Genomic DNA, 23,496 nt, shown 5'->3' with positions numbered 1-23,496 from the left:
CTATTTATCTCTCAGCCTTCTCCAACCCATGCCACATTCCTGATGCACGACTTATATCTGAAACATCGACTCTCCTATTATTCGGATGCTGCTTGACCTGCTGTACTTTACCAGCGCAACACTTTTCAACTCTGATCTCCAGCATCTGCAGTCCTCACTTTCTTCTTGTTGTTGATCATGTCCAGCAGTGAACCCTGTTCTGTGGCATCTGTTCCAAATAATCCTGATTCGATTACTTACAGTGTGGAAACAGGCCCTTCGGCCCAACAAGTCCACACCGACCCACCGAAGCGTATACCACCCAGACCCATACTACTACATTTACCCCTTCACCTAACTTTACGGGCAATTTAGCATGGTCAATTCACCTAACCTGCACATTTTTGGATTGTGGGAGGAAACTGGAGCACCCGGAGGAAACCCACGCAGACACGGGGAGAATGTGCAAACTCCACACTGAGAGTCACCTGAGGTGGGAGTTGAACCCGGGTCTCTGGCGCTGCGAGGCAGCAGTGCTAACCACTGTGCCACCATGCCGCCCACTTGAACTTCACTCAAGTTTTATATTGTATTATTATGTGAGATGAAAGCTAAATAAATCAGTTTGGTGTTAAACTCGCGGCGTGTCAACTCTTTAATATTTCAAACATGAGATAACTACTTTCAAAATGCCGTTTTTCTTCCCTGTCTCCTCAATCCTTGCCTCCAGCAAGAAATGCAGGAGCTCATTGAGTTTGCTTGTCTCTAGCATTGGGACAATCTGATCAGCTGCCTCTGTTACTTCCCTCTCTCCCACCAGCCCTGAAGGACCAAACTGCCTCTAGAGCTCCCCTTTCTGAACCTACACCTATATTTACTTTCTATTCCCACTTTGGGTTCTGCCAGGAAAACTGTAGCATACTGGACGATACACCAGGGCCGGTCTGATGGGCTGAACACTGGCGAATAGAATTTATTCCTGAAAAGTGTGAGGTCATGCAATGTAAAAGGACTAACAAGCCAAGAGAGTATATGACAAATGGTTTAGGCCACTAGACAAGAATTAGAAACTTCCGCTTCCACATTTGCAGCAAGCAGGAAAACAGTTACAGATCTCAGACAGTGACAGGCCTGAGTTATCACAGCCATATTTAATAGGGGCAACTTTCCGCATAACTAGTGCGTGGCTACCATTTTTATAGGTGGCAATATGCAGCAGGGTGGAAAAGCCCTGGAATTCAAATGCTCACAGCATTGTGGCTATCCTTACTCTGCTTGCTACCACGTTCTGCAGGTCAGCCAGCAATGGAACATAGAGACTCACCAGCACCATCCACATCCCATGAATGATTAAATAAATTCTCCAGATGCAAAATTGTATCGGAGTCTAAGTGCACAGCTTACCTCTGATTTTCCACATATAAAATGCAATTAATGGTAATTTGAATTAATATAATCTTTGACAGAATCATTTCTGACCATTTGTTGCTTTTCTTCATACCAACAGAAACATTAGTGTGTCAGGCAACACCTATGGAAAAATCAAAAGCTGGCAAGTGGATCTGGGATCCCAAAATTGATGAGTAATCAGACAAGTTATTGAATAAAATGTCCCATCTCTCTTCGTTTCCTCTGGGTCTTATCCTCACTTGTGGATTCTTTATTCCTTCCAATTTGAGAAATCTTTTATTTTTAGAAATCATCTTTTCACTTCCCTGTATTTAATGTAACTGGATACCTTGCTGTCCTCTTCGAATTTTACAATGGTGATGGGTGAACAAGACTTGGTCTAAGTCTGCACTAGAGCAGCAGAGTTTTGGATGAGCTTGAGATTACCAGGAGGTTGAATATGGGAGGCCATCTGAGAGTGTGTTTGGATAGGTACACTGCGAGGTAACAAAGGAAAAGTCACTGTCCCCTGTGGGGAGAAACTAAAGGCCATCAGCGACAACGGAATATGCTTGAAAGCTACCCCATCCAACAGGTTCAACTTTCACTCCCTTCACCAGTGAAGTGCAGTGTTGCACAACAGTGTTGTAACTCACCAACGCTCTTTGACAATACCTTCCATACCCATAACTTCACCCACTGATAAGGACAAGGGCACAGAATCACAGGCACACATCACTTACAGCTGCCTCTCATCCCAAGTCTCATGCTGTCTTCAGTTGGAACTACATTTTTTACTATTAATTGCTCATGTGATATAGGTACCACGAGCCAGCCAGCATTTAATGCCTGGACCTAGCAATACTAGCTGGGCCATTTCTAGTGGCAGGAAGGAGTCAACCACATGGTTCTGGACCTCGAGTCACATATAGGCCAGACCAGACGAAGAGAAAAGGTTTCCTTTGATGGGGATGGGATTTTACAACAGTCAGCAATGGTTTCATGGTCATCTGTAAGTGCTTAAATGATATTTTATTTAAACTGCATTCAAATTCGCACATCTGCTGTGGTGGGTTTTGAACCCCGGTTCCCAGAACGTTATCTGAGTCACTGCATCACTAATTCAGCAATAATATCACCAGACCATCACCTCCCCAATGACATTACATATTGCAATTAACTCGCTGTCACACATTCAAAATGCAAAAACACAGAAGGCATCTTTCAGATAATTGGCATAATGAAGGGAGACGATGTGGAGATTATTTTACTCAGGGACTTCTGGGGATCTGGAACACGTTGAATAGTAAGGGTAAGCAGATTCATCTGTCTTTCTTAATATTGATTTGTTATGTAACTTAATAAGGAGGGCAAATTATACAAAGAACTGTGATGCTGGACATCTGAAACAACTTTGCAGGTCTTGTAGCATCTATCAAAAAAGATGTAAGATTTCGAATGCAGCGACTATCATCAAAACTGGAAACAGCGAGGAAATGGTGGTGTCTGGACTGATTAATGGATGATTGGGGGTGGCGCAGAGGAAAGCCGATGAATGAGCCCAGGGAAAGAGAAAATGGGACACAGATTTGGAGGGTTTTATGCAAATAGCAGGAGAGCTGGGATATTTTTGCAGCGTTTCTGGCATGAAGAATTACAACTCCAATAGGCGGAATGGTCACCTGTTCCCTGCGCTGTATGATACTGCCCCATTCACTGTAAATGATGAGGTTCCTCCGGATCCCAGCACCGACCTCCCTTTGGGGCCCGACTGATTGACGGCAGGTCAACGCCCAATAGGAGGAGAGCGGGCGAGCTGGAGGACCAAGCGGGTGCGGCTGGTCCTCTAACCAATGAGAGTGAATGAGGGGGTGGAGCGAGTGAAACGACACGTGACCACTTGCCAGGAAGTCATAACGGAGGCCGAGAGTAAAAAGGAGTCAATCTGGCTTGGGAGACTTCAGAAACACCCAGTGTAGACCACGAGACTTGAATTGGAAACTCCCGGTCCTGTGTTTGCAGCAACTGGGAAACAGGCGCTGAGGAGCTGGCTCTCGCTCTGTGTCTGTATCACTGACACCGGGGAGTGCAAACTGAACCCCCTGTGTCTCTGTTTCACTAATATGGATGTGCTGGAGTTGGACTGGGGTGGACAAAGTGAAAAATCACACAACACCAGGGTATAGTTCAACAGAATTGTTTGGAAGCATTAGCTTTCGAAGCGCTTCACCTTCATCACGTAACAGTGGAGCAGGATCATAAGACGCAAAATTTACAGCAAAAAATCACTGTGTCATGTAACTGAAATGAATTATTTAACAAACCTGGATTGCTGTTAAATCTTTCATGTTTTAGAATAGGTTGTAGGATTCGGATCATTAATATGTAAATCCCAGAACTTCTTTTTAGTCACATTCCCGAGGATTTATTTTAAAAAAGTTACACTTCAGCTCAGACAATGCATTGAAAGGTGTGAGATTAAAGTCTGTCTGTATCCCAAACTTGAGCCAGACTAGTTCTATTTCCAAAGTAGGAATTTATAAAATGTTACATGGATTAACTGCCTGCAGATTGTGTGCATTTTAAACAAAATAGAATGTATATGCAATTACAATTCTGCAAATGCAAATTCAGCCCACAGAGAGAGAGAGAGAGAGTATGTGTTTGTGTGTGTGGGAGAGAGTGTGAGTATGAGAGTTTGTATTTGTATGTGTGCGTGCTATCTGATGAAGGAGCAGCACTCTGAAAGTGAGTATTTCCAAATAGACTTGGTGGACTAGAACCTGGTGTTGTGTGATTTTTAAATCTGTATCACTGATCCCAGAAAGAACAGACTGACCAAACTGTATCTTTGTCACTGACCCCAGAGACAGCAGACTGACCTCAATGAGCCTGTATCCTTGACCTCGGGGAGAGAAGTCTGACCTCGCTGTGTTTGTATCACTGACCCTGGGGAGAGCAGACTGACCGTACTGAGTCTGTATCACTGACCTCGGCGAGCGCAGACTGACCTCACTGTGTCTGTGTCACTGACCCCAATGAATCTGTATACCTGACCCCGGGGAGAGAAGACTGACTTCCCTGTGTTTGTACCACTGACCCTGGGGACAGCAGACTGATCCTAATGAGTCTGTATCACTGAGCCCGGTGAGAGCAGACTGACTCACTGTGTCTATATCACTGTTCCCAGGAAGACCACATTGACCATGGAAGCAGAAACAGAAATTGCTGGAAAAAAAACAACAGGTTCCTCAGAGGAAGGGTCATTGGAGCTGGAAAGTTAACTCTGATTTCTCTCCACAGATGATGCCAGACCTGCAGAGATTTTCCAGTAATTTCTGTTTTTCTTGCTGATTTCTAGCATCTGCGTTTCTTCAGGTGTTCATGTGAAAAAGAAAAAAACGGCTTCCCCTTGTACAGAATTTCAATGGTGCACTACATTTCCAGCATTACAGACTGTCCCTTACTCTGGATGTGCCTTCTCCCAACTACTCACATGAAACTTTTCGATTGTCTCCCTTTGAGTGACAAATGTGCTCCACAAGTTCTCCACATTTGTTGGAGGTGAGGATGGAGGAGATAAGGAAGATGGAGAGCCCTTAAACAAAAATGAGTCTGCTTTACAGATACGATAAAGACTTCATGCACAATAGTTTTAACAAGAAAGATGATATATGTCATTTTTTTCTCCCAAATAGGTAACCAGACATGTTGTATTTTACATACATCAGCAGTAAGAGGCACATAAAACTTGGTTTGGATACAGATAACAGTAGTATCTAAAAAAAACAATTCCACAGATACTTATGAACTCGTTGGTGTTTATCCCGACCTGATGAACCAGGACATATCTGTTCATACACTGGAGGTATAGTGTTTTCTCAGTGTGAATGTGTTGGCGTAGAGCAACAATGTAATCATTTCCAAAACCTAGCCTAGAGTTCCAGAATTATTATGAACATTTTGTCTACAATCTCAGTACCTTTAATTAGGCAAGGATTAATAACATCAGTACAAATGACTCGAAGACACAGTCCATTCTTTGTGGAAGAGCAAAATCTTTTAAAACTGTGAGTCTTTGTGAATTTGCTGTTAACAAGTTGGTTGACTGAGTGAATCCCTTCCCTCAGAACAGGTGAATGGTTTCTCCCCACTGAATTCGCTGGTTTGTCAGTAAAGTCGATGAGTGAGTGGATCTCTTCCCACAATCAGAGCAAGTGAATGGTCTCTCACAGAGTGAATTTGCTGGTGTATGAGCAGATTAGATGATTGAGTGAATCCCTTCCCACAGTCAGAACAAGTTAATGGTTTCTCCTCAGTATGAACTCACTGTTGAATCAGCAGGAGACATGCCTGCGTAAATGCTTTCCCATACAGAACAAATGAATAGTCTCTCTCCAGTATGAACTCGCTAGTGTTTGAACATGTCAGATTACTGCATGAATCCCTTCCCACACTCCGAACATGTAAATGGCTTGTCTCCAGTGTGAACTCGCTGAACTCATTTTATTGATCTGCAAATCAATCCTGTTCCTGTTTTCTCTGCACACCTTTTGATTCCTCGAAAAGAACATGAGCAAGTCATAGAGATGTAGAACATAGAACATAGTAAAGTACAGCAGAGAACAGGCCCTTTGGCCCATGAAGTTGTGCCAAGATTTAATCCTAATGTAAAATATAGTAACAACCTACGTACCCCTCAGCTCACTGCTATCCATGTGCATGTTCAGCAGTTGCTTAAATGTTCCCAATGACTCTGCTTCCACTACCACAGCTGGCAATGCATTCGACGCATTCACAACTCTCTGCATAAAGAACCTATCTCTGACATCTCCTATATATCTTCTTCCTAATATCTTCAAACTATGACTTCTTGCACCAGTCAATCCTGCCCTGGGGAAAAGTCTGGCTATTGACTCTATCTATTTCTCTCATTGTTTTGTACACCTTGATCATGTCTCCTCTCTTCCTCCTTTTCTCCAGAGAGAAAAGTCCAACCTTATTCAACCTATCTTCATAAGGCAAGCCCTCCAGTCCAGGCAGCATCCTGGTAAACCTTCTTTGCACCCTCTCCAAAGCCTCTGTATCTTTCCTATAGTAGGGTGACCAGAACGGGGCACAATATTCCAAGTGCGGTCTCACCAGGGACTTGTAGAGCTGCAGCAAAACCTCACAGCTCTTAAACCCGATCCCCCTGTTAATGTGCAGGACTGAAACAGAACATTTGGTCCAACTTGTCCATGCCAATCAGATATCCTTAATTAATCTCGTCCCATTTGCCAGCACTTGGCCCATATCTCTCTAAATCCTTCCTATTCATGTACCCATCCAGATGCCTGTCAAATATTTTACTTGTACCAGCCTCCACCACTTCCTCTGTCAGCTCATTCCAAACATGTATCACCCTTTATGTGAAAAAATAAATTGCCCCTTGGATCCCTTTTAAATCTTTCTCTTCTCACCCTAAACCAATGCCCTCTAGTTCTGGACTCCCCTGACCCAGGAAAAAGACTGGTCTATTTACCGTCACAATTGTATAAACCTCTATAAAGTCACCACTCAGCCTCCGACAGTCCAGGGAAAACAACCCCAACCTATTCAGCCTTTCCCTTTCACTCAAACCCTGCAATCCTGGTAACATCCTTGTTAATCTTGGCTGAACCCCTGCAAGTTTCACAACATCCTCAGCAGATACTCAGCAGGTATGGCAGCAGCTGAAATGGTGACAGATGCAGGAATGATTACAACCTTGAACAGATGTTTACATGAGCATGCAAGGCACTGCAATGTAGGTTACATAAGTTACTTGCTGAGTGCCAAATAAAGGGACTACAGTAAATAGCTGCTTGAAGACCAGCATCTATACAATGGAGTCATTATGTTCAACAATTTTTACATTCGATCCTCCTACCTCATTTTGCTCGGTATTTCACTGTGACTCTCTTTTCACAAGCAGGCTGGAGTGGCAAGCAGTGAAGAATGCAAATTGTTATCCTACTGCCACAAAGCTAGAACCTTTTTTTCGAAAAGATGTTCCTTGACTCAAGGAGACTCTGTCCTTGATTGTTTTCAGAAAGGCAATAAACCAGGCTGGGCCCCAATCAGTCTGGTTTAGCACAGAGATGAAAAGGATTTTGAGAAGTTTTTTGTTTATATGTAAACAGATGAGCCTTCAGGCCAAAGTGATCATGTTTTAGAAGTGACCTGTGTAAGGAAAGGGGAGTGGTTAACTCTTTAGCTGAGCTGAGCAGTTTAACTTCTGTCTGACCTGGCGAGAAGTTCGACAGGGGGCTGTGTGGAAACTTTCTTTCTCCCACTCTATTTCTCTATCTCTCTGCCCTTCAATTTCAACCTGTAAGCACGTGTTCCATTTATACTGGATTTTAAAGGGAATTTGCTTATTAGGACTGTTGTGTATATCTGCAACAGCATAGCTGGATAGGTTGAGTTCTGTAGGGATTCTTTATTCTGTTTTTGTGTTTCATTGTGTAATTTTGTGAATAAATTTTGTCTGTTTTAAAATCTAGTCATCAACCGAGCTATCTTACTCCAGGTAATTTTCACTGTACACTTACCGAGTCAAATTGTAAAGTTATGGACTGGGGCTTCTTGCTTAAGAATGTTTTGAGTGGTCTGACCTAGTCCATAACTGATTAGTGGCTCTTTGCGGGATTTTAAACAGTGAGTGGTAGGTGCTAGCGTCTTTATTTTGGGCGTTGGTTTGGTTGCTTAGACAAAGCTTGGGATAGTAATGGATCTTTCAGTGGCTAAAAATTTTCTGGATGTGATTGCGATGACTTTGGAAGTTTTGCAAAAACTGAATAAGACCAAGTTGCAAGAATTGGCAGAGAAGCTGGAATTGGAACTGCCTGCTTCTGTGAGGAGAGAAGCGACAATTACAGCAGTAGCTCGGCATTGAAACCTGCTGAAGAAACCATCAGAACCTATAGAGATGGCAAGAATTCAATTGCAAATGAAGCAGCTTGAGTTAGAGGCAAGAGATAAGGAATGGACAACAGAAATGAAACAGTTTGAGTTACAATTAGAAGCAGAAGAGAGGGGAAAAGAGAGAACAACAGAACAGAGAGAAAAAGAGAGCGTCAGAAGAGGAAAAGAGAGAGCAGAGAAAGGAAAAAGAGTTTTTGTACTTCAAATACTGACACTTAAAAAGGAAATTCAGCTCAAAAGACGAGATGAAGGCTGTCGGTAGGCTTAGTGAGGAAGAGAGTGAGGATAAGCAATCCCCTTGTAGTCAGAGCCCTGGTGAGAAACTGTTTAAGTATTTTTAAGCATTGCCTTCATTTGATGAAAAAGATGTGGAAGCCTTTTTCATCTAATTTGAAAAGGTGGCCAAACAAATGCAGTAGCCAGTGGCAATGTGGGTTTTGTTGATCCAAACGAAATTTCTAGGTAGGGCTAGTGAGTTATTCGCATCACTATCAGCGGAGGTGTCTGGGGAGTATGAGGAGGTGAAAAAAGCCATTTTAAGTGCATATGAGCTTGTACCAGAAGCCTATAAACAACATTTCAGGAATCTGAGGAGGGACCCAGGTCAAACCTATCTTGAGTTTGAAAGGATCAAACGGAGTAATTTCAATTAATGGATAAGAGCTTTAAAAATCGAGCAACCTATGATGCCTTTAGAAACCCTTGAGGGGTCAAAGACGTTAAAACACTCTGGTGGTCTCAGGAAGTTTTGCAAAAACTGAATAAGACCAAGTTGCAAGAATTGGCAGAGAAGCTGGAATTGGAACTGCCTGCTTCTGTGAGGAGAGAAGCGATAATTACAGCAGTAGCTCGGCACTGAAGCCTGCTGAAGAAACCATCAGAACCTATAGAGATGGCAAGAATTCAATTGCAAATGAAGCAGCTTGAGTTAGAGGCAAGAGATAAGGAATGGACAACAGAAATGAAACAGTTTGAGTTACAATTAGAAGCAGAAGAGAGGGGAAAAGAGAGAACAACAGAACAGAGAGAAAAAGAGAGCATCAGAAGAGGAAAAGAGAGAGCAGAGAAAGGAAAAAGAGTTTTTGTCCTTCAAATACTGACACTTAAAAAGGAAATTCAGCTCAAAAGACTGGAGATGAAGGCTGTCGGTAGGCTTAGTGAGGAAGAGAGCGAGGATAAGCAAACCCCTTGTAGTCAGAGCCCTGGTGAGAAACTGTTTAAGTATTTTTAAGCATTGCCTTCATTTGATGAAAAAGATGTGGAAGCCTTTTTCATCAAATTTGAAAAGGTGGGTTTTGTTGATCGAAACGAAATTTCTAGGTAGGGCTAGTGAGTTATTCGCATCACTATCAGAGGAGGAGTCTGGGGAGTATGAGGAGGTGAAAAAAGCCATTTTAAGTGCATATGAGCTTGTACCAGAAGCCTATAAACAACATTTCAGGAATCTGAGGAGGGACCCAGGTCAAACCTATCTTGAATTTGAAAGGATCAAACGGAGTAATTTCAATTAATGGATAAGAACTTTAAAAATCGAGCAACCTATGATGCCTTTAGAAACCCTTGAGGGGTCAAAGACGTTAAAACGCTCTGGTGGTCTCATTCTAATAAAGTGGGCCACACAAAATCAGAGTGTTGGGGGACTCGGAGAAACTCAGATGTAAGAAAACCAGACGAGCCTGAAAGTTTTGTTGGACAAGTAACAGAAAGACAAGTAACAAGAGAAATTAGACAATTGCCTCAGAGTGTACAAGATGATCAGAGATTGATTAAGGAGCAAGTGCCAAATCTGCTAAAAAACTATACATGCATGGGCAAAGTTTATTCATATAGGTCAGGAGTAGTAGGTAGTGAGGTTACAATATTAAAGGACACAGGATCCTCTCAGTCTGTAATGCTGAAGGATGAGGTGATATGCACTCCTGAGAGACTATTGCCAGAAAAGGTGCTGGCAACGGGAATTCATGATGAGAAAAAAATGCTCAATTATGTAAAGTAAGGCTAGAAATTAGAAGAGTGGCGAATTTGTGGTAGGAATATTGGACAAACTCTCAGCTCCAGGAATACAAATTGTCCTTGCAAATTATATCGCAGATTCATGGTAGGCATGCTGCCTACTCTCGTTGAAAAGCAGTGGAGATGCAGGCAACTGAAGACATGCAAAATGTTTATCCCAGAATTTTCCCTGATTGTGTGATCACAAGATCACAGAGGCACAAGCAGAAGCAGGAGAAATCAAAAAGCACAGATAATGAAGCTGACACAGTGTTATCCGAAATGTACTTAGATCAGATAAGTGGAACAGAGAGACAGAAAGTAGGCAAAATGCTAATATCTTTAGCTCTGTTACGCTGATTGAATTACAGCAGAAAGATGAGGAATTACAACAGTGATATCAGAAGGCATTTACTGAGAAAGAAAGTGAATGCGTTCCTGTGTTTTATTACTTAACAAATGATGTATTAATGAGGAAATGGAGACCATCACACATTCGAGCTGATGAGAAATGGGCAGAGATGCATCAAATTGTTTTGCCAGTAGGGTATAGAAAGAAGGTGCTGCGATTGGCGCATGAGCTACCACTTGGAGTTCATTTCGGGGTGAAGAAAACACAGGTTAAAATACAAAGGTATTTTTCCTGGTCTGGACTACACACTGCTGCAGTTGAATTTTGCCAGACGTGTCATATATGTCAGCTAATTGGAAAACCTCAGACAGTAATAAAACCTGAACCTTTAATACCTATTCCAGCATTTGAGGAACCTTTCACAAGAGTCTTGATTGATTGTGTAGGTCCCCTACCTTAAACAAAAAGTGGGAATAAGTACTTATTAACAATAATAGATGTGTCGACTTGATTTCTAGAGACAATCCCATTATGCAACATCACAGCAAAAAGGGTTGTAGAAGAATTACTCATTTTTTTTACTAGATACGGACTGCCAATAGAGATCCAGTCAGATCAACGATCACATCCAGGCTATTCAAGGAGGTTATAGATGACTTGGGAATGAAAGTATTCAAATCTACTGAGTACCATCCAGAATTGGAAGGAGCGCTACAGAGATGGTATCAAAAACTAAAGACCATGTTGAGTGATTATGGTCAGGATTGTCCAGGTGATTGAGATAAGGGAGTTCCATTTGTAATTTTTGCGATCAGAGCTGCACTGAATGAATTGACCAAATTCAGCCCATTTGAATTAATTTTGGGGCATGATGTAAGAGAACCGTTAAAACTGATAAAGGAGAAGTTAATAAGTCAGAATTCAGAGTCCGCCTATTTGGACTATGTGTCACATTTTACAGAATGTTTAAATAGAGCTAGCGTGTTGGCAAAACAGCATTTAAAAGTATCGCAGCTTCCAATGAAACATGAAATGGATAAGGAGTCATAAATTCGCCATTTTGCAATTGGGGAAAAGGTATTGATGTTACATCCAGTAAGAGGTGAGCCATTAAAAGCAAGGCTTAGTGGACCACATCAAATTGAGAAGAAATTGAATGAAGTGAACAATTGATAAGGACTCCAGACAGGAAGAAATCTCACAGAATGTGTCATGTGAATATGTGCAGAAGGTATTTTGATAGGGACGGAAAGCAAGAGGAGAAGGTGTTAATGACTACAGCGTAGAAGGAAGAACTTAGTTCAGAGGATTCTGAATTGGACATTCCTCAAATCAAATTGGACAATGAGGAAGCTGTCAAAACTTGGGATAAATTATTGAGTTACCTTCCACAAGAAATTCGAAATGACCTGAAAGAGTTATTACTATCACATGGGGAGATGCATGGAAATAAAATGGGAAGTACTAACCTAATTGTGTATCATGTAGATATCGGAGATGCTGTTCTGATTAAGTGACATCCTCATAGACATAACCTTCTAAAGATGGCACAGGTTCAGAAGGAGATCGAGCGCATGCTCCAAGATGGCATAATTGAAGTGAGCTACAGTGACTGGAGCTCACTCATAGTCATGATGCCAAAGCCAAATGGTACCCAATGGTTATGTGTGGACATTTGCAAAGTTAATGCCATTACAAAGACTGATGCATAGCCAATTCCATAGTTGGATGACCGTGTCGAAAAAGTGTGACAAGCAACTTACATTTATAGGTTGGATTTGCTCAGAGGCTACTAGCAAGTACCTGTGTCAGAGAGTGCAAAGGCAAATCCAGCTTTTGTAACGCCAAGTGGACTATATCAGTTCAAAGTCATGCCATTTAGTATGAAAAACGCTCCATCCACATTTCAGTGATTGACTAATGACGTCATTGCCAGATTACTCAAATGTGTGGTGTATATTGATGACCTGGTGATTTTTAGTCACTCATGCAAGGAACATTTTCAGCATTTATTGGACATGTTCGATCGACTTTGGAAGGCAGGCTTGGCAGTAAACCTAGCTAAAAGTGAATTTGCCAAAGCCCAAGTAACCTTCTTGGACCATGTTATTGGACATGGACAAATGACCCTTCGGGATGCAAAAACGAAGGTAATTGGGGAATTGCCCACACTGTCAATGGAAAAACCATTACAGGAATTGAACCCATGATGTTAGCATTATCCTATATCACAAATAAGCTATCCTGTTATCTCAATATCCAAACCCCATACACTGTGATTTCCATAACTGGATGCACTCAACAAGTTTAGACCAAACCAGTCTTTCATGCAATTTTAACTTCAGTTCTTGGCAGTTGAAATCTATGGCCCAATTGATATATTTATTAACTGCTCAAAAGCCAAAACAAAGTTTCAATCTGCTTCCCAGAGACTCAAACCTCATGAAACAAACATAGATTTAATGTCGTTGACAGAGAAGCACATTTGACGTGAGATTACACGTTTTCGCACCACGATTAGTTCGGATATCGAATGCACTGCCTGGAATTATCTTAGTTAAAAATCACATGACATCAGGTTATAGTCCAACAGGTTTATTTGGAAGTGCTAGCTTTCAGAGCGCTGCTCCTTCGTCAGGTAGCTACAGGAGTAAGATCATAGGACACAGAATTTATAGCAAAAGATCATAGTGTCAGACACTGATGCGATATATTGAACAAATCTGGATTGCTGTTAAATCTTTGATCTTTTAGTATGGGTTGCAGGTTTCGATGCATTAATAAGTAAATCCCAGAATTTCTTTCGAATCAGATTCCCGAGATAGCTTCAGGGTTTATATAAAAATAGATGACATCTCAGTTCAGACAATGCAGGTATGAGTTTTGAGTCTATTTGTTTCCCAGTCTGGTTTTGGTTCCAACGTAGGAATTTATAAAATGTCACATGAACTATGAAAAAAATATTGTTTGCCGACAGATTTTGTGTTTTAGAAGGAAAAAGAATACAGCTGCAAATACAATTCTGCAAATTCAAATTGACCTCATAGACTTATATAACGCATCATTGTATGACACTATGATCTTTTGCTATAAATTCTGTGTCCTATGATCCTGCCCCACTAGCTACCTGATGAAGGACCATCGTTCCGACAGCTCATACTTCCAAATAAACCTGTTGGACTATAATGTGGTGTCATGTGATTTTTAACTTCATCCACTTCAGTCCAACATCGGCGCCTCCACCTCATGGAATTATCTTGAAAGTAGGTTTAATTGAAACATTGAAAAAAGTAGTGAATGATTATTTACAATAAAGTAAGGTGCACGCTCCTGGAAGGAAGCAGGAGTTTGGCCCAAGACAGTGATGTTCATTTAATGAGCCGTTGGAGATCCGCTGTAACCATTGGCTTTTGTTTGTACCAAAACGCTTCTGTGATATCACTCCGATCTCAGTTCGTTTTTCCAACACTTACGGGACAGACCATTTCCAGTTCCTATACAGAATACATACATGACACCAGAAACATTGACTCTCCTGCTCCTTGGATGCTGCCTAGCCTGCTGTGCTTTTCCAGCGCCACACTTTTCGACTCTGATCTCCAGCATCTGCAGTCCTCACTTTCTCTCAGTTACTGAATACATCGAAACCGGAGAGCTTAGACTTCTTCAACCTTTGATAAACTGCAGATTTCGAACAGAACAGTCCTGTTTTAGAAGATGAACAGTAGAATCCTGTTCTATAAACTGACTGATGCACTTTTGTAGTGTTGCCATGGAAAGTGAACGTGACCAGATAAACGAGCCATACACATGGGCTGAATTCAGTCTAAATTGCAGCTTTATTTCAGATCAGTCAATGTACGATCAATGCAAGAATACAAAAGCACACAACGACCTTTATTACACTATGCAATATTAAACAGTAAGCATTAATGGTAGAAAGAAGAATCACTACTGCGCTCCAATTAATCTCTCACTAGCACCAAAAGACTGATTTAACCCGCAGTGGGGCAGCTGATCAGATCATTTCGGTGTCAGGATTCCTATCTTGATTGATATCTCCAAGAACCCGGCCATCACGAACGTTGGTCTACAGTTATCACTCTCCATTCATTGAAACACCAGTCCTTTTGTTCCATTTTCTGGAAATTGGCTTGAATCAAGTCCAACCTGCTGGACCGATGGTCGCAGACATAGCAGTCACCGTCCGCTCTTTTGTTATCACATGATTTTCTCCTCTGTTGTTAGTCATGAGACATGATTTACTCTTGCAATTGTTTCCTCTTTTGTCGGTAGTTTACTCTATTCAATTGGCCTCAATTTGCAACTCTGGTAAGCTTGGGTATTCCAGTGAGGCAAATCCAGTCGTGTCTTAAAGTCAGTAAACCACCATGACCGTTTCCCTCATGCTGTCAAATACGGTCTCAGCCATACAGCGTGCAGCCATGCAAGGGGAAACTAGATGATGCTTTTAAGCCCTAGTCAAGTCTCCCCATAGACTTCCAATCTCTGCCGTTCACACAAGGTATAACCAAAAGTAATCTCAACAATGGAAAAGAGACGTCATTCTGAGCAGACAACGTTGCAAACAGTAGATTGAAAGAAGTACAAGTAAAACGTTGCTTCACCTGGAATCTGTGTTTGAGGCTGTGAACAATAAGGAAACAGGAGGTGTAAAGGCAAACATGATACCGTCTCCAATCACCTGGAATGTGCAATTGGAGCGTGAGAAACCATAGAAGTGAGACAGGCATGGAAGAGAGTGCCATGGACGTAACAATTATTAAGTAACGTTGGTGGTGGAAGTATTATATTGCAAGTGTTGGAAATGGTGGACAGTAATAGTTTAAACGTGGAAACTGGTGAGTTGGTAAGTGAAAACAAGAAGAACTGTATTTCTGGGTGATATCAGATCTGTGGAAAATGGGTCAGGGGCTTAAGGTACTACGAATCACGGTGGGGAGGTAAGTAATCCAAAGAGGCAATGTCGGAGGCACCCCAATGGAAGGGGGATCATCCGAATATGCACGATGGTAATTGAGAAACTGGGAGAATGGAATGCAATCCTTGAAGAAAGCAGAGTGTGAGCAATTTTACTGGAGAGTTGATTGTTTTGTCCTTGTTATTAATAGAAAAGATCTATCATGAAAAATGAAAACACAGTTGTTTGACTCATCTTGCTTCCTTGATTTCACTCCTCGTTTCTGCTCCATCATCGGACGAATCTGCATGCTCTAATCCCTTATCCAGTATGTGGAAAGAGGTAACCACACAGCAGAATCTAACTTTAGAAAAACTGATGCATTTTAGTGAAGTAAAAGCAGGACAGAATGAATTAGAGTCAAATCGTAACTCTTATAAAGGTAACCATATCCTAAGTCATTGATGAATGGAACTTATATAAACAAAAGAAATATCAAGTATGAAAAAAAGAAACTCACATTTGCGTAAATGCCCATGGCACAACGAGGTAGCAAAGCTATGAATAAGGTATTTAGAACTGTATGCACACAATGATCAACTTTGGTATATTAATTTTCTTAGTAAGAAAATTAAGATTGGCAAGTAACTGTTCTTGCTACGTTTCCACCCTAAAGATAGTCCATCCAATAGCATTCTGTTCTTCGTTCAAATCCGTGTCTTTGGAGCCATCGTGAGTACAAGACTAAAAAGCTTAAACGTCTGCCTACCTCTCACAACGCTTAAGTTCTGTCCTGTCAAGAAAGCATTTCTCTGCCAGCCCTATTACCAATGTGTTGTTTTGCGTGCCTGGCATGTCCATGTCCAAGCATAACGAGGTGGCAATGGTTCATGGTAGTTAGGGATTTAAATGATACAGTTGCATATCGTCAGTTCATAACTTTTACCTGTATCTGGAAACTATTAATTTCCAATAAATATTGATTCCCATTAAATACAGAAACCTGCTCAATGCTTTATGTTAAATTGAGCCTCAAGGACAGGTAAATCAGGAGATTATGTGAACTTGATAAATTCTTTAAGGTTTGGGACATTTCCAGGAACAGCAGGTCTTTTGGTGGTACAGGCATTCCAATTATCCAGCTGCATTTGGAAATCTAAACATTTCAACTTCTAATGTTATATGAGGTCTCACTGCAATTCTGCATTTGTATCTTTATCTCTGATAGTGAAATCAGATTCCTAATTTCCTAAACAAAACCGGCTGCACTTCAGAAATGCTCTACTACCTGAAACACAATTCTAGATATTCTCAACTATGAAAGGTTCTTTATTAATGTCCATCCCTTACGTAGTGTGTGGACATTGAGAATCAACGAAAGTTTTACACCAAATAGTGGGCTCTGCCTTTTGCAGAAGGTAATTCCAAACACTGACAACCCTCTGAAAGAAATATTTCTCTCATCTCTGTCTGAAATGGAAAGTTCTTTCAAAAGTTGATATGTTCAGATAATGACCTCTAGCTCTACTACATTCCGAAAATCAGAAAATATTTCTTGAAAATATTTTCAAGAAAAAGCAGCAAAAAAATGTGATACCTTCCCAAATATCTGCTGATTTTGCAGGAGCATCGATTCACCAGCAGAAGGTGGCATTGTATCATTTGAATCAGAAGGCAGCAACAAGGTGCAATGCTTTTACACTGAAAATCATCCAATCTCAAGTCAAACGTATCTCCCATTTTGCACAGAGATGAAAATGCATACATTCAAAGACACACATATACGCACACAAACACACATACACACACAACGGACATGCATATGTACACACAGAAGGAAAAAAACATTAGTCGTCAAACGAACTGCGCAGATACAATGTGACGGACCAAATCAAACCAAATCCCATCAAAATATAGTAAGCATAGATCCTAAGTTTTTCTTTTTTTAAGATAAGTGGAAGGCATTGCGTTCCAGATGTAGTTCGATTGGTCAAACTACTTGTCTTTAGGTAAGACACGTTTTATTTTTTTACACTGTAGTTAAAATACACACAGAATAAAAAGAAAAGAAAAGAATCGGCTTGACTGCTACTCCATCGAAGTGCTTAACTAACTGTTCCAATATGATCACGTCCCATGAACACAACCTTATCAAAGGCAAATTCAGCAACATAGACTGTTGCACATGCAACTCACTCTGTGGTGAGAAATTTAAAAATCATACAACACCCGGTTGTAGTCCGACAAGTTTAAATGAAAGTACAAACTTTTAGAATGCTGCTCGTTCGTCAGGTAGCTAGTGACAGGCATGATCATTGAACACAGAATTTTCAGCAAGAAAAATCAAAATGCCGTGCAAGTCATGCCGCTCTCTACCTGAGGAAGAAGCAGGATTCCAAGATCTTGTGCTTTCCAATAAAACTGTTAGACAATAACCTGGTTATTGTTTGATTTTTAAGTTTGTGTATCCCAGTCAAACATCGGCACGTTGACATTGTGGTGTGAAAAAAAAACTACTTTGCAATTTCCAGAGTTTTCCACTCGAAGGCAGTGAGTGTCTGCAATGAATATCGAACTGGAGGACGAGAGCCAGAGTGACCTAAACGACAGAGAGCAGCTGTTAGTTTTATACGGAAAAGACAATCAACAAGACACAACCACTTCCTTAACTCAGACAGGAAGGTGGCTCAAAGTGAGACTTGAAGAGGGTGTTTTTATCCTTGGTAACACTTAATATTTATCTCCTGGTTCTAAACGGAGCTCTGTGAACAGCTGCTTAACTCTACGTTTCATTAATTTGACAATGCTTCAGATTTACAAAGACATTTTGTTGCTTCCCACATTGACTTGCACGGAAATGATTGGAGAAGATCAAGTATTGCAACGTCCTCAGTGGGCAGTTGTTAATGAAACGGGAACCAAATTCTTCAACTGCTCCACACCACTGCAGTTATCACGCTGCGTTGGTACAGACAGCTCCTGAATCAGCCACATTAGAGTCTTGTGATGAGCACAAGAGAGGCTGATTAGCACAATAGGATCACCACTACAACCAGTGCAGACAACAAAAACAGTACCCTAACTGTGAGAGACGCCACATTTAGTGATACCGCCACTTATCTCTGTGTGACGAGTGCGCAGTGTTACAAACAGATAGACTCACTTAACATAAATGTATACCTAGTGGAAGGACCGCGACCCTGAGTTTGATGTATCAAGGTTACGAATGCAATTATGATGGTTAAGGGGAATGAGAAGTAAAATATAAAATGTGCAGAAACAAGATGTAAACAAGTCAGGAGTGAAGAGAATTGGAAATGTGCGTGGAGTTAATGCAAGATCATGCATGAAATCCAACAACAGTAATGGAAAGAAAGATAAATGGGAGAAATATAGCAATAATACTTGCAAAGGACAGAATGATGAGAATCCATTCAAGGAGAAATGGAAGAATGTAAAGTATAACGATCGTGATGCACAGATATTAAAGATCAGAATTAATCATAAATCAATGAAATATGAAAGAAGTGGCCTTTCCTTTAACATTACTGACATTTTACTAATAGTTACACAATCCAATTGTCTCGAAAACGATTCACAAAGACCTATTATTCGATACCACGTATCATTACTTTCTTTTCATTTTCTGATTGTGCAGCATTTCTGGAGATTTCAGTGACCATGGATCTGTTCAGGGATTTCTAACTCTTCTGCCATTCTCCCCACGTGGTTTCGCACTTAAGTCATCTGTAAACTTGGCAGGATTACTTGCACTTCCGACAATATTTGAATGCTGTGGTCATGTTCATCTCTGCTCTCTCATCACTTCCATTCAGATCTAGAGAGACACTACACAAGTGTCTATTTAAAGATCTATTATGCCATTTGGGCGCCGCTGGTAAAGCAGATATTTGGCTGTAGTACTCCTTCAAAATGAGGCAGCGAACCATCTTCTTTCAGGAACTACAGAGAATCTGGTACATCAGTTACATTTGCAATGTCGTAAATAAAACCTAAAGTGAATTCTGTTTATATTAATCGCACCAGTTAATGCAGCAAAAATAAAAACCACTATCATTTAGATAATAAAGAATGTAGCTGTTTATCCACCTCATCACTAAGCCCGAATTCCTCAGACCCACTGACCGTCTGCATGGGGTGAAGGAAGCTCTCATAGTCGGGCAACAACTCTGTCAATTGGAGACCTCCATTTCTGATACTCGAGCAACATGAACTGTGTTTCTCCTCTGACTTTGATTGTTCAAACATAAAACAATTAAATGCCGAAATTGGTTAAAGCTCTTTCGGAAATCCTGTTGTCTGCTGAATAAATCCACTTTGTTCCTTTCTCCTGCGTTCTAATGAAGTTGCCATATTTCGCAAAGAACTGACTCCATTCTTTAAAACATGCCTCAACCAAAGCCTCCAAACATCAATTCGACTTCAGGGTGTTCGTTCAATACTGGTATGTGTTCTGTTCACAGGAGGAATCCTGGACAAGCATTTCCAGCTCCCATGAAAAATATCCCAACACATTTCGAATTGACAATCTCCACTGGATCTGCCCACCTCACAATGTTGGTTCCCTTTTGGGCTTCAGGCACCCAAAGTTCATCCATTCAACAGCCGTCAATCACTGAGTGAAAGTGACAAAAAAATTACCCTGTTTGTCTGCAGTACGAAATTAATTGAAGCCAAACCCATCTACAAATTCAGTCTGAGCAGTCACTTTGAATAAAATAAACAAAGGATTTTCATGTACATTGTACTTCTTTGAGATAAATATTTCAGATTAAAGAGAAGATTATCGGGTTTATTAGAAACCAGGCTGTCTATATTAACCCCGTTTTTCCTCTGACCGAGCAGAATGTAAGTTTTGTGGCTGAAAGACAGAGTTTTTGGCGAAAATGACACATAAGCAAACAGATTCAGTGATCATAGCAGCTTGCTGTGAAGGAAGTGACGTCAGACTAATCTCAGCCAATGCTCCGGGTCTCTTTGTTTCTCTTATTCGATATTCTGCAGATTCCTGAGACACAAACAAGTGGTCAGAAACCAGAGCAACGGTGATGCAGTTCTTAGTTTTCGTGATGGTTTTCGTGGCATTCATCATTGGTAAGAAGTTTTACACTGAAGAAAAGTGTTGAATTTGTCTATTGCTATGTGTGATCCAAATCCGTATCTTTTTCAGTAAATATTGAACTCTGGTTGCTTTACACTTTAGCTATTGTGAACCGATTTTCTCTATATCTTGCAGGAAGAGCATAGAGACACAAAGCACGATAAGATTAATTGCAGTAATGATACCAGCTTTAAGGGATGATAGCTTTGGAAAAGTACAACCCAAAATGTGATACTTAGTTTCTCTAATAAAGATAAGACTGACAAAAGTTTTTGGAGGGGTCAATATGGAGACAATGTTTCAGATGATGGAGGATTCCAAAACGACCAGTCTTAGTAAAGGAGTCAGAAACGTGATAGAATAGAAAAGCTAAGGAAATTCTGCTTTGGCTTTAGAACATGAAGCTCACTGGCATCAGGTTGAGTTGAATCAGGCCATAAAGACATGAAGAGGGAGTCTTCTAAACAGATAATGAAGAGATTGAAAGATGGACATACAAATAAAATTAGAGCAAGGGGGGAGGTGGATTCTCGTGTGGATTGCTAAAACGAATATTTTCCAGTTTTTCTGAAGCATTTCTTATGTTAAAAGGAAACAGATATTGCTGGGAAAACTCCATAACTTTGCTAGCATCATGGAGAAAAAAAAAAACAGGATTAAAGCAGTTTCGAATCCAGTAGCACTTCTTCACAACTGAGCTTTCCAGCATCTGGAGTAACTTTTTTTTTCGTTTTCTGATAACATTCCTGTTTAAACTTATATCAAACGGAATGCGACATTTTAGCCATCAGCATGCATTTTTAACTGTACATCTAATCAATGATTTCCACTTTCTTTAACCCTGTGTTCCAGGTCTGACCGATGGAGATCCTGTTACTCAGCGGGAGCTCTTGGTCACACAGACAGAGGGAGAAGATGTGACTTTAAACTGCACGTACACCGGCAATGTTTATTACTTGTTCTGGTACCGTCAGTACCCGGGCAGGCAACCCGAGTTCGCAGTCCGGCGGCTCGAGAGCGGAGGTGATGAATTTAAGGCGGATTTTGCTCAGACCCGGTTTGCTGATACAATCCAAAAATCTGACAAGTTGTATCGATTGACAATATCGGAGCTGGTGCTGTCTGACACCGCGGTGTATTACTGTGCAATGAGCCTCACTGTGATGAGAACGAGTGAAAGCCTCGTACAATAACTGCCGCAGGTTTCTGGGTCACAGCTGTTGCCTGTGGAAGGCTGTTCTCAACAGGATGTCGCACACTGTTACTTCAGTAGATTCCAGTGCGGGCAAACCTTGAGCATAGTGCATATAAACATGATTTAAAAATATTCACGTCAATTATAATGCTGGCAGTGATTGCAGCAGGAAATAAATGTGTGCTGTCGATTTGGCGATCTCTTGGAACACGTAATAAAGAAAGAAAATTCTTTCTTTCTAGAAGGAGATATGCTCTCGTAGTTTCAGAAAGGAAGGTTAGTTTAAAGTTTAAATACCAGTCAATTGTGGACACCGAAGCATGTACAGTGAAAGTCCAGACAATTGTAAAAACCTGATTACGGGTCTCTCCGTATTAAAGATACTTACACATATTAATTCTAAGCCTCTACAATGTTAGCAGGCGCAAAAAAAATGATTGTCATCAATTCAAGGTTCTTACCGAATGATCAAAGCGAACTTCAGAAATAATCTGCTTCACAGGAATATTGAGCTCCAATTTCCCAAAATGTACCTTGGATGATCAGAAACCAGCCCGTGGACAAAAGCGGAATTGAAAATATACCTTTGAGATTAATAAAAATTCTCTTGCAAATCTAGATATTCCACATAAGACTGTAGGTACAGTTTTCATTTTCCTCCGCATCCACACAATTTAGTAGCTTTTGCCTCATGTTCTGTTCTATACACCTTCTTTACCGGTTGGAATATTTTTGACAGTCATTCGATTACAATGAATTTAATTTTCAGAATGGGATAGATTCGCTAATCACATATTTGCATTTTATTCAAAATGTATTCGATATCATCTGAGGACAACACACCTGCCCCAATGCTGTCGCCTTATTAATTGCTTTGGTTCATTTGAATTCAGTGAATTCTTGTATAAATTGGGGAAGTAAGTGTTATTTCCGACTGTCCCCCCAACTATACCATTCACACTTTGCACTTTGTTACATTGGGGCGGTGTTTATGTACGAGACTCCCTCTACTTCCAGTCACTGTGTCTCTCAGCGCACAGTAATACATCGCGCTGTCAGACAGCTGAAGTCTGCTGATGGTAAAATTCCCCTCCGTACTGGAAGTGTTCAGAGATGCAGAAAATCGATCGCCAACGTCTTTTGCTTTGAAGACATTTCCGTATTTAGGGATGTAGATCAAGAATGTCGGAGGTGTACCCGGATCTTGGCGGTACAATTGTAAGGAATATGAATCAGCAGTGGTTGAATAGCTGAAATGAATAGTCACCGAATCTCCTTCAATCTGCGCTATTGTAACCGGCTTCTGTGAGACATGGTCTGCACAATTAACGCCGACTGAAATTTAGAAAAAAATGAATTTAATGGACGATTATCATAACTATTTTCAAATTAAAGACATGTATCATAATACAGTGAAAAACAGCTGAAGGGGAGATTGCTGATCCCATATTGCGTACGTTTTAAAACTCAGCAACTTACCACTTAAGAGAACTGTTACGGTTACGAATAAGTAAGTAATATGAAGAGACATGCTTAAAGAGAAGTTAGAGGGTTTAAACAGAGCGAGCTATAAATGAATGGTATCAGCTCAGAGTCAA

General features: G+C 40.8%; 2 gene segments (V, D, J or C); one reads left to right on the top strand and one right to left on the bottom strand.

Moving 5' to 3' along the window:
• The first annotated feature begins 20,622 nt into the window (after positions 1 to 20,622).
• On the top strand, positions 20,623 to 21,896 carry LOC122543681. The segment is given in 2 exon segments: positions 20,623 to 20,696; positions 21,556 to 21,896. Coding segments are annotated over 2 exon segments (387 nt in total).
• Positions 21,897 to 22,853: 957 nt separating this feature from the next.
• On the bottom strand, positions 22,854 to 23,496 carry LOC122543680. The segment is given in 2 exon segments: positions 22,854 to 23,233; positions 23,378 to 23,496. Coding segments are annotated over 2 exon segments (432 nt in total).

This window comes from Chiloscyllium plagiosum, chromosome 44 (assembly GCF_004010195.1).
Source record: "Chiloscyllium plagiosum isolate BGI_BamShark_2017 chromosome 44, ASM401019v2, whole genome shotgun sequence".
NCBI lineage: Eukaryota > Metazoa > Chordata > Chondrichthyes > Orectolobiformes > Hemiscylliidae > Chiloscyllium > Chiloscyllium plagiosum.
The sequence above is the reverse complement of the archived record's forward strand: the minus strand, read 5'-3'. Positions and strand labels throughout refer to the sequence as shown.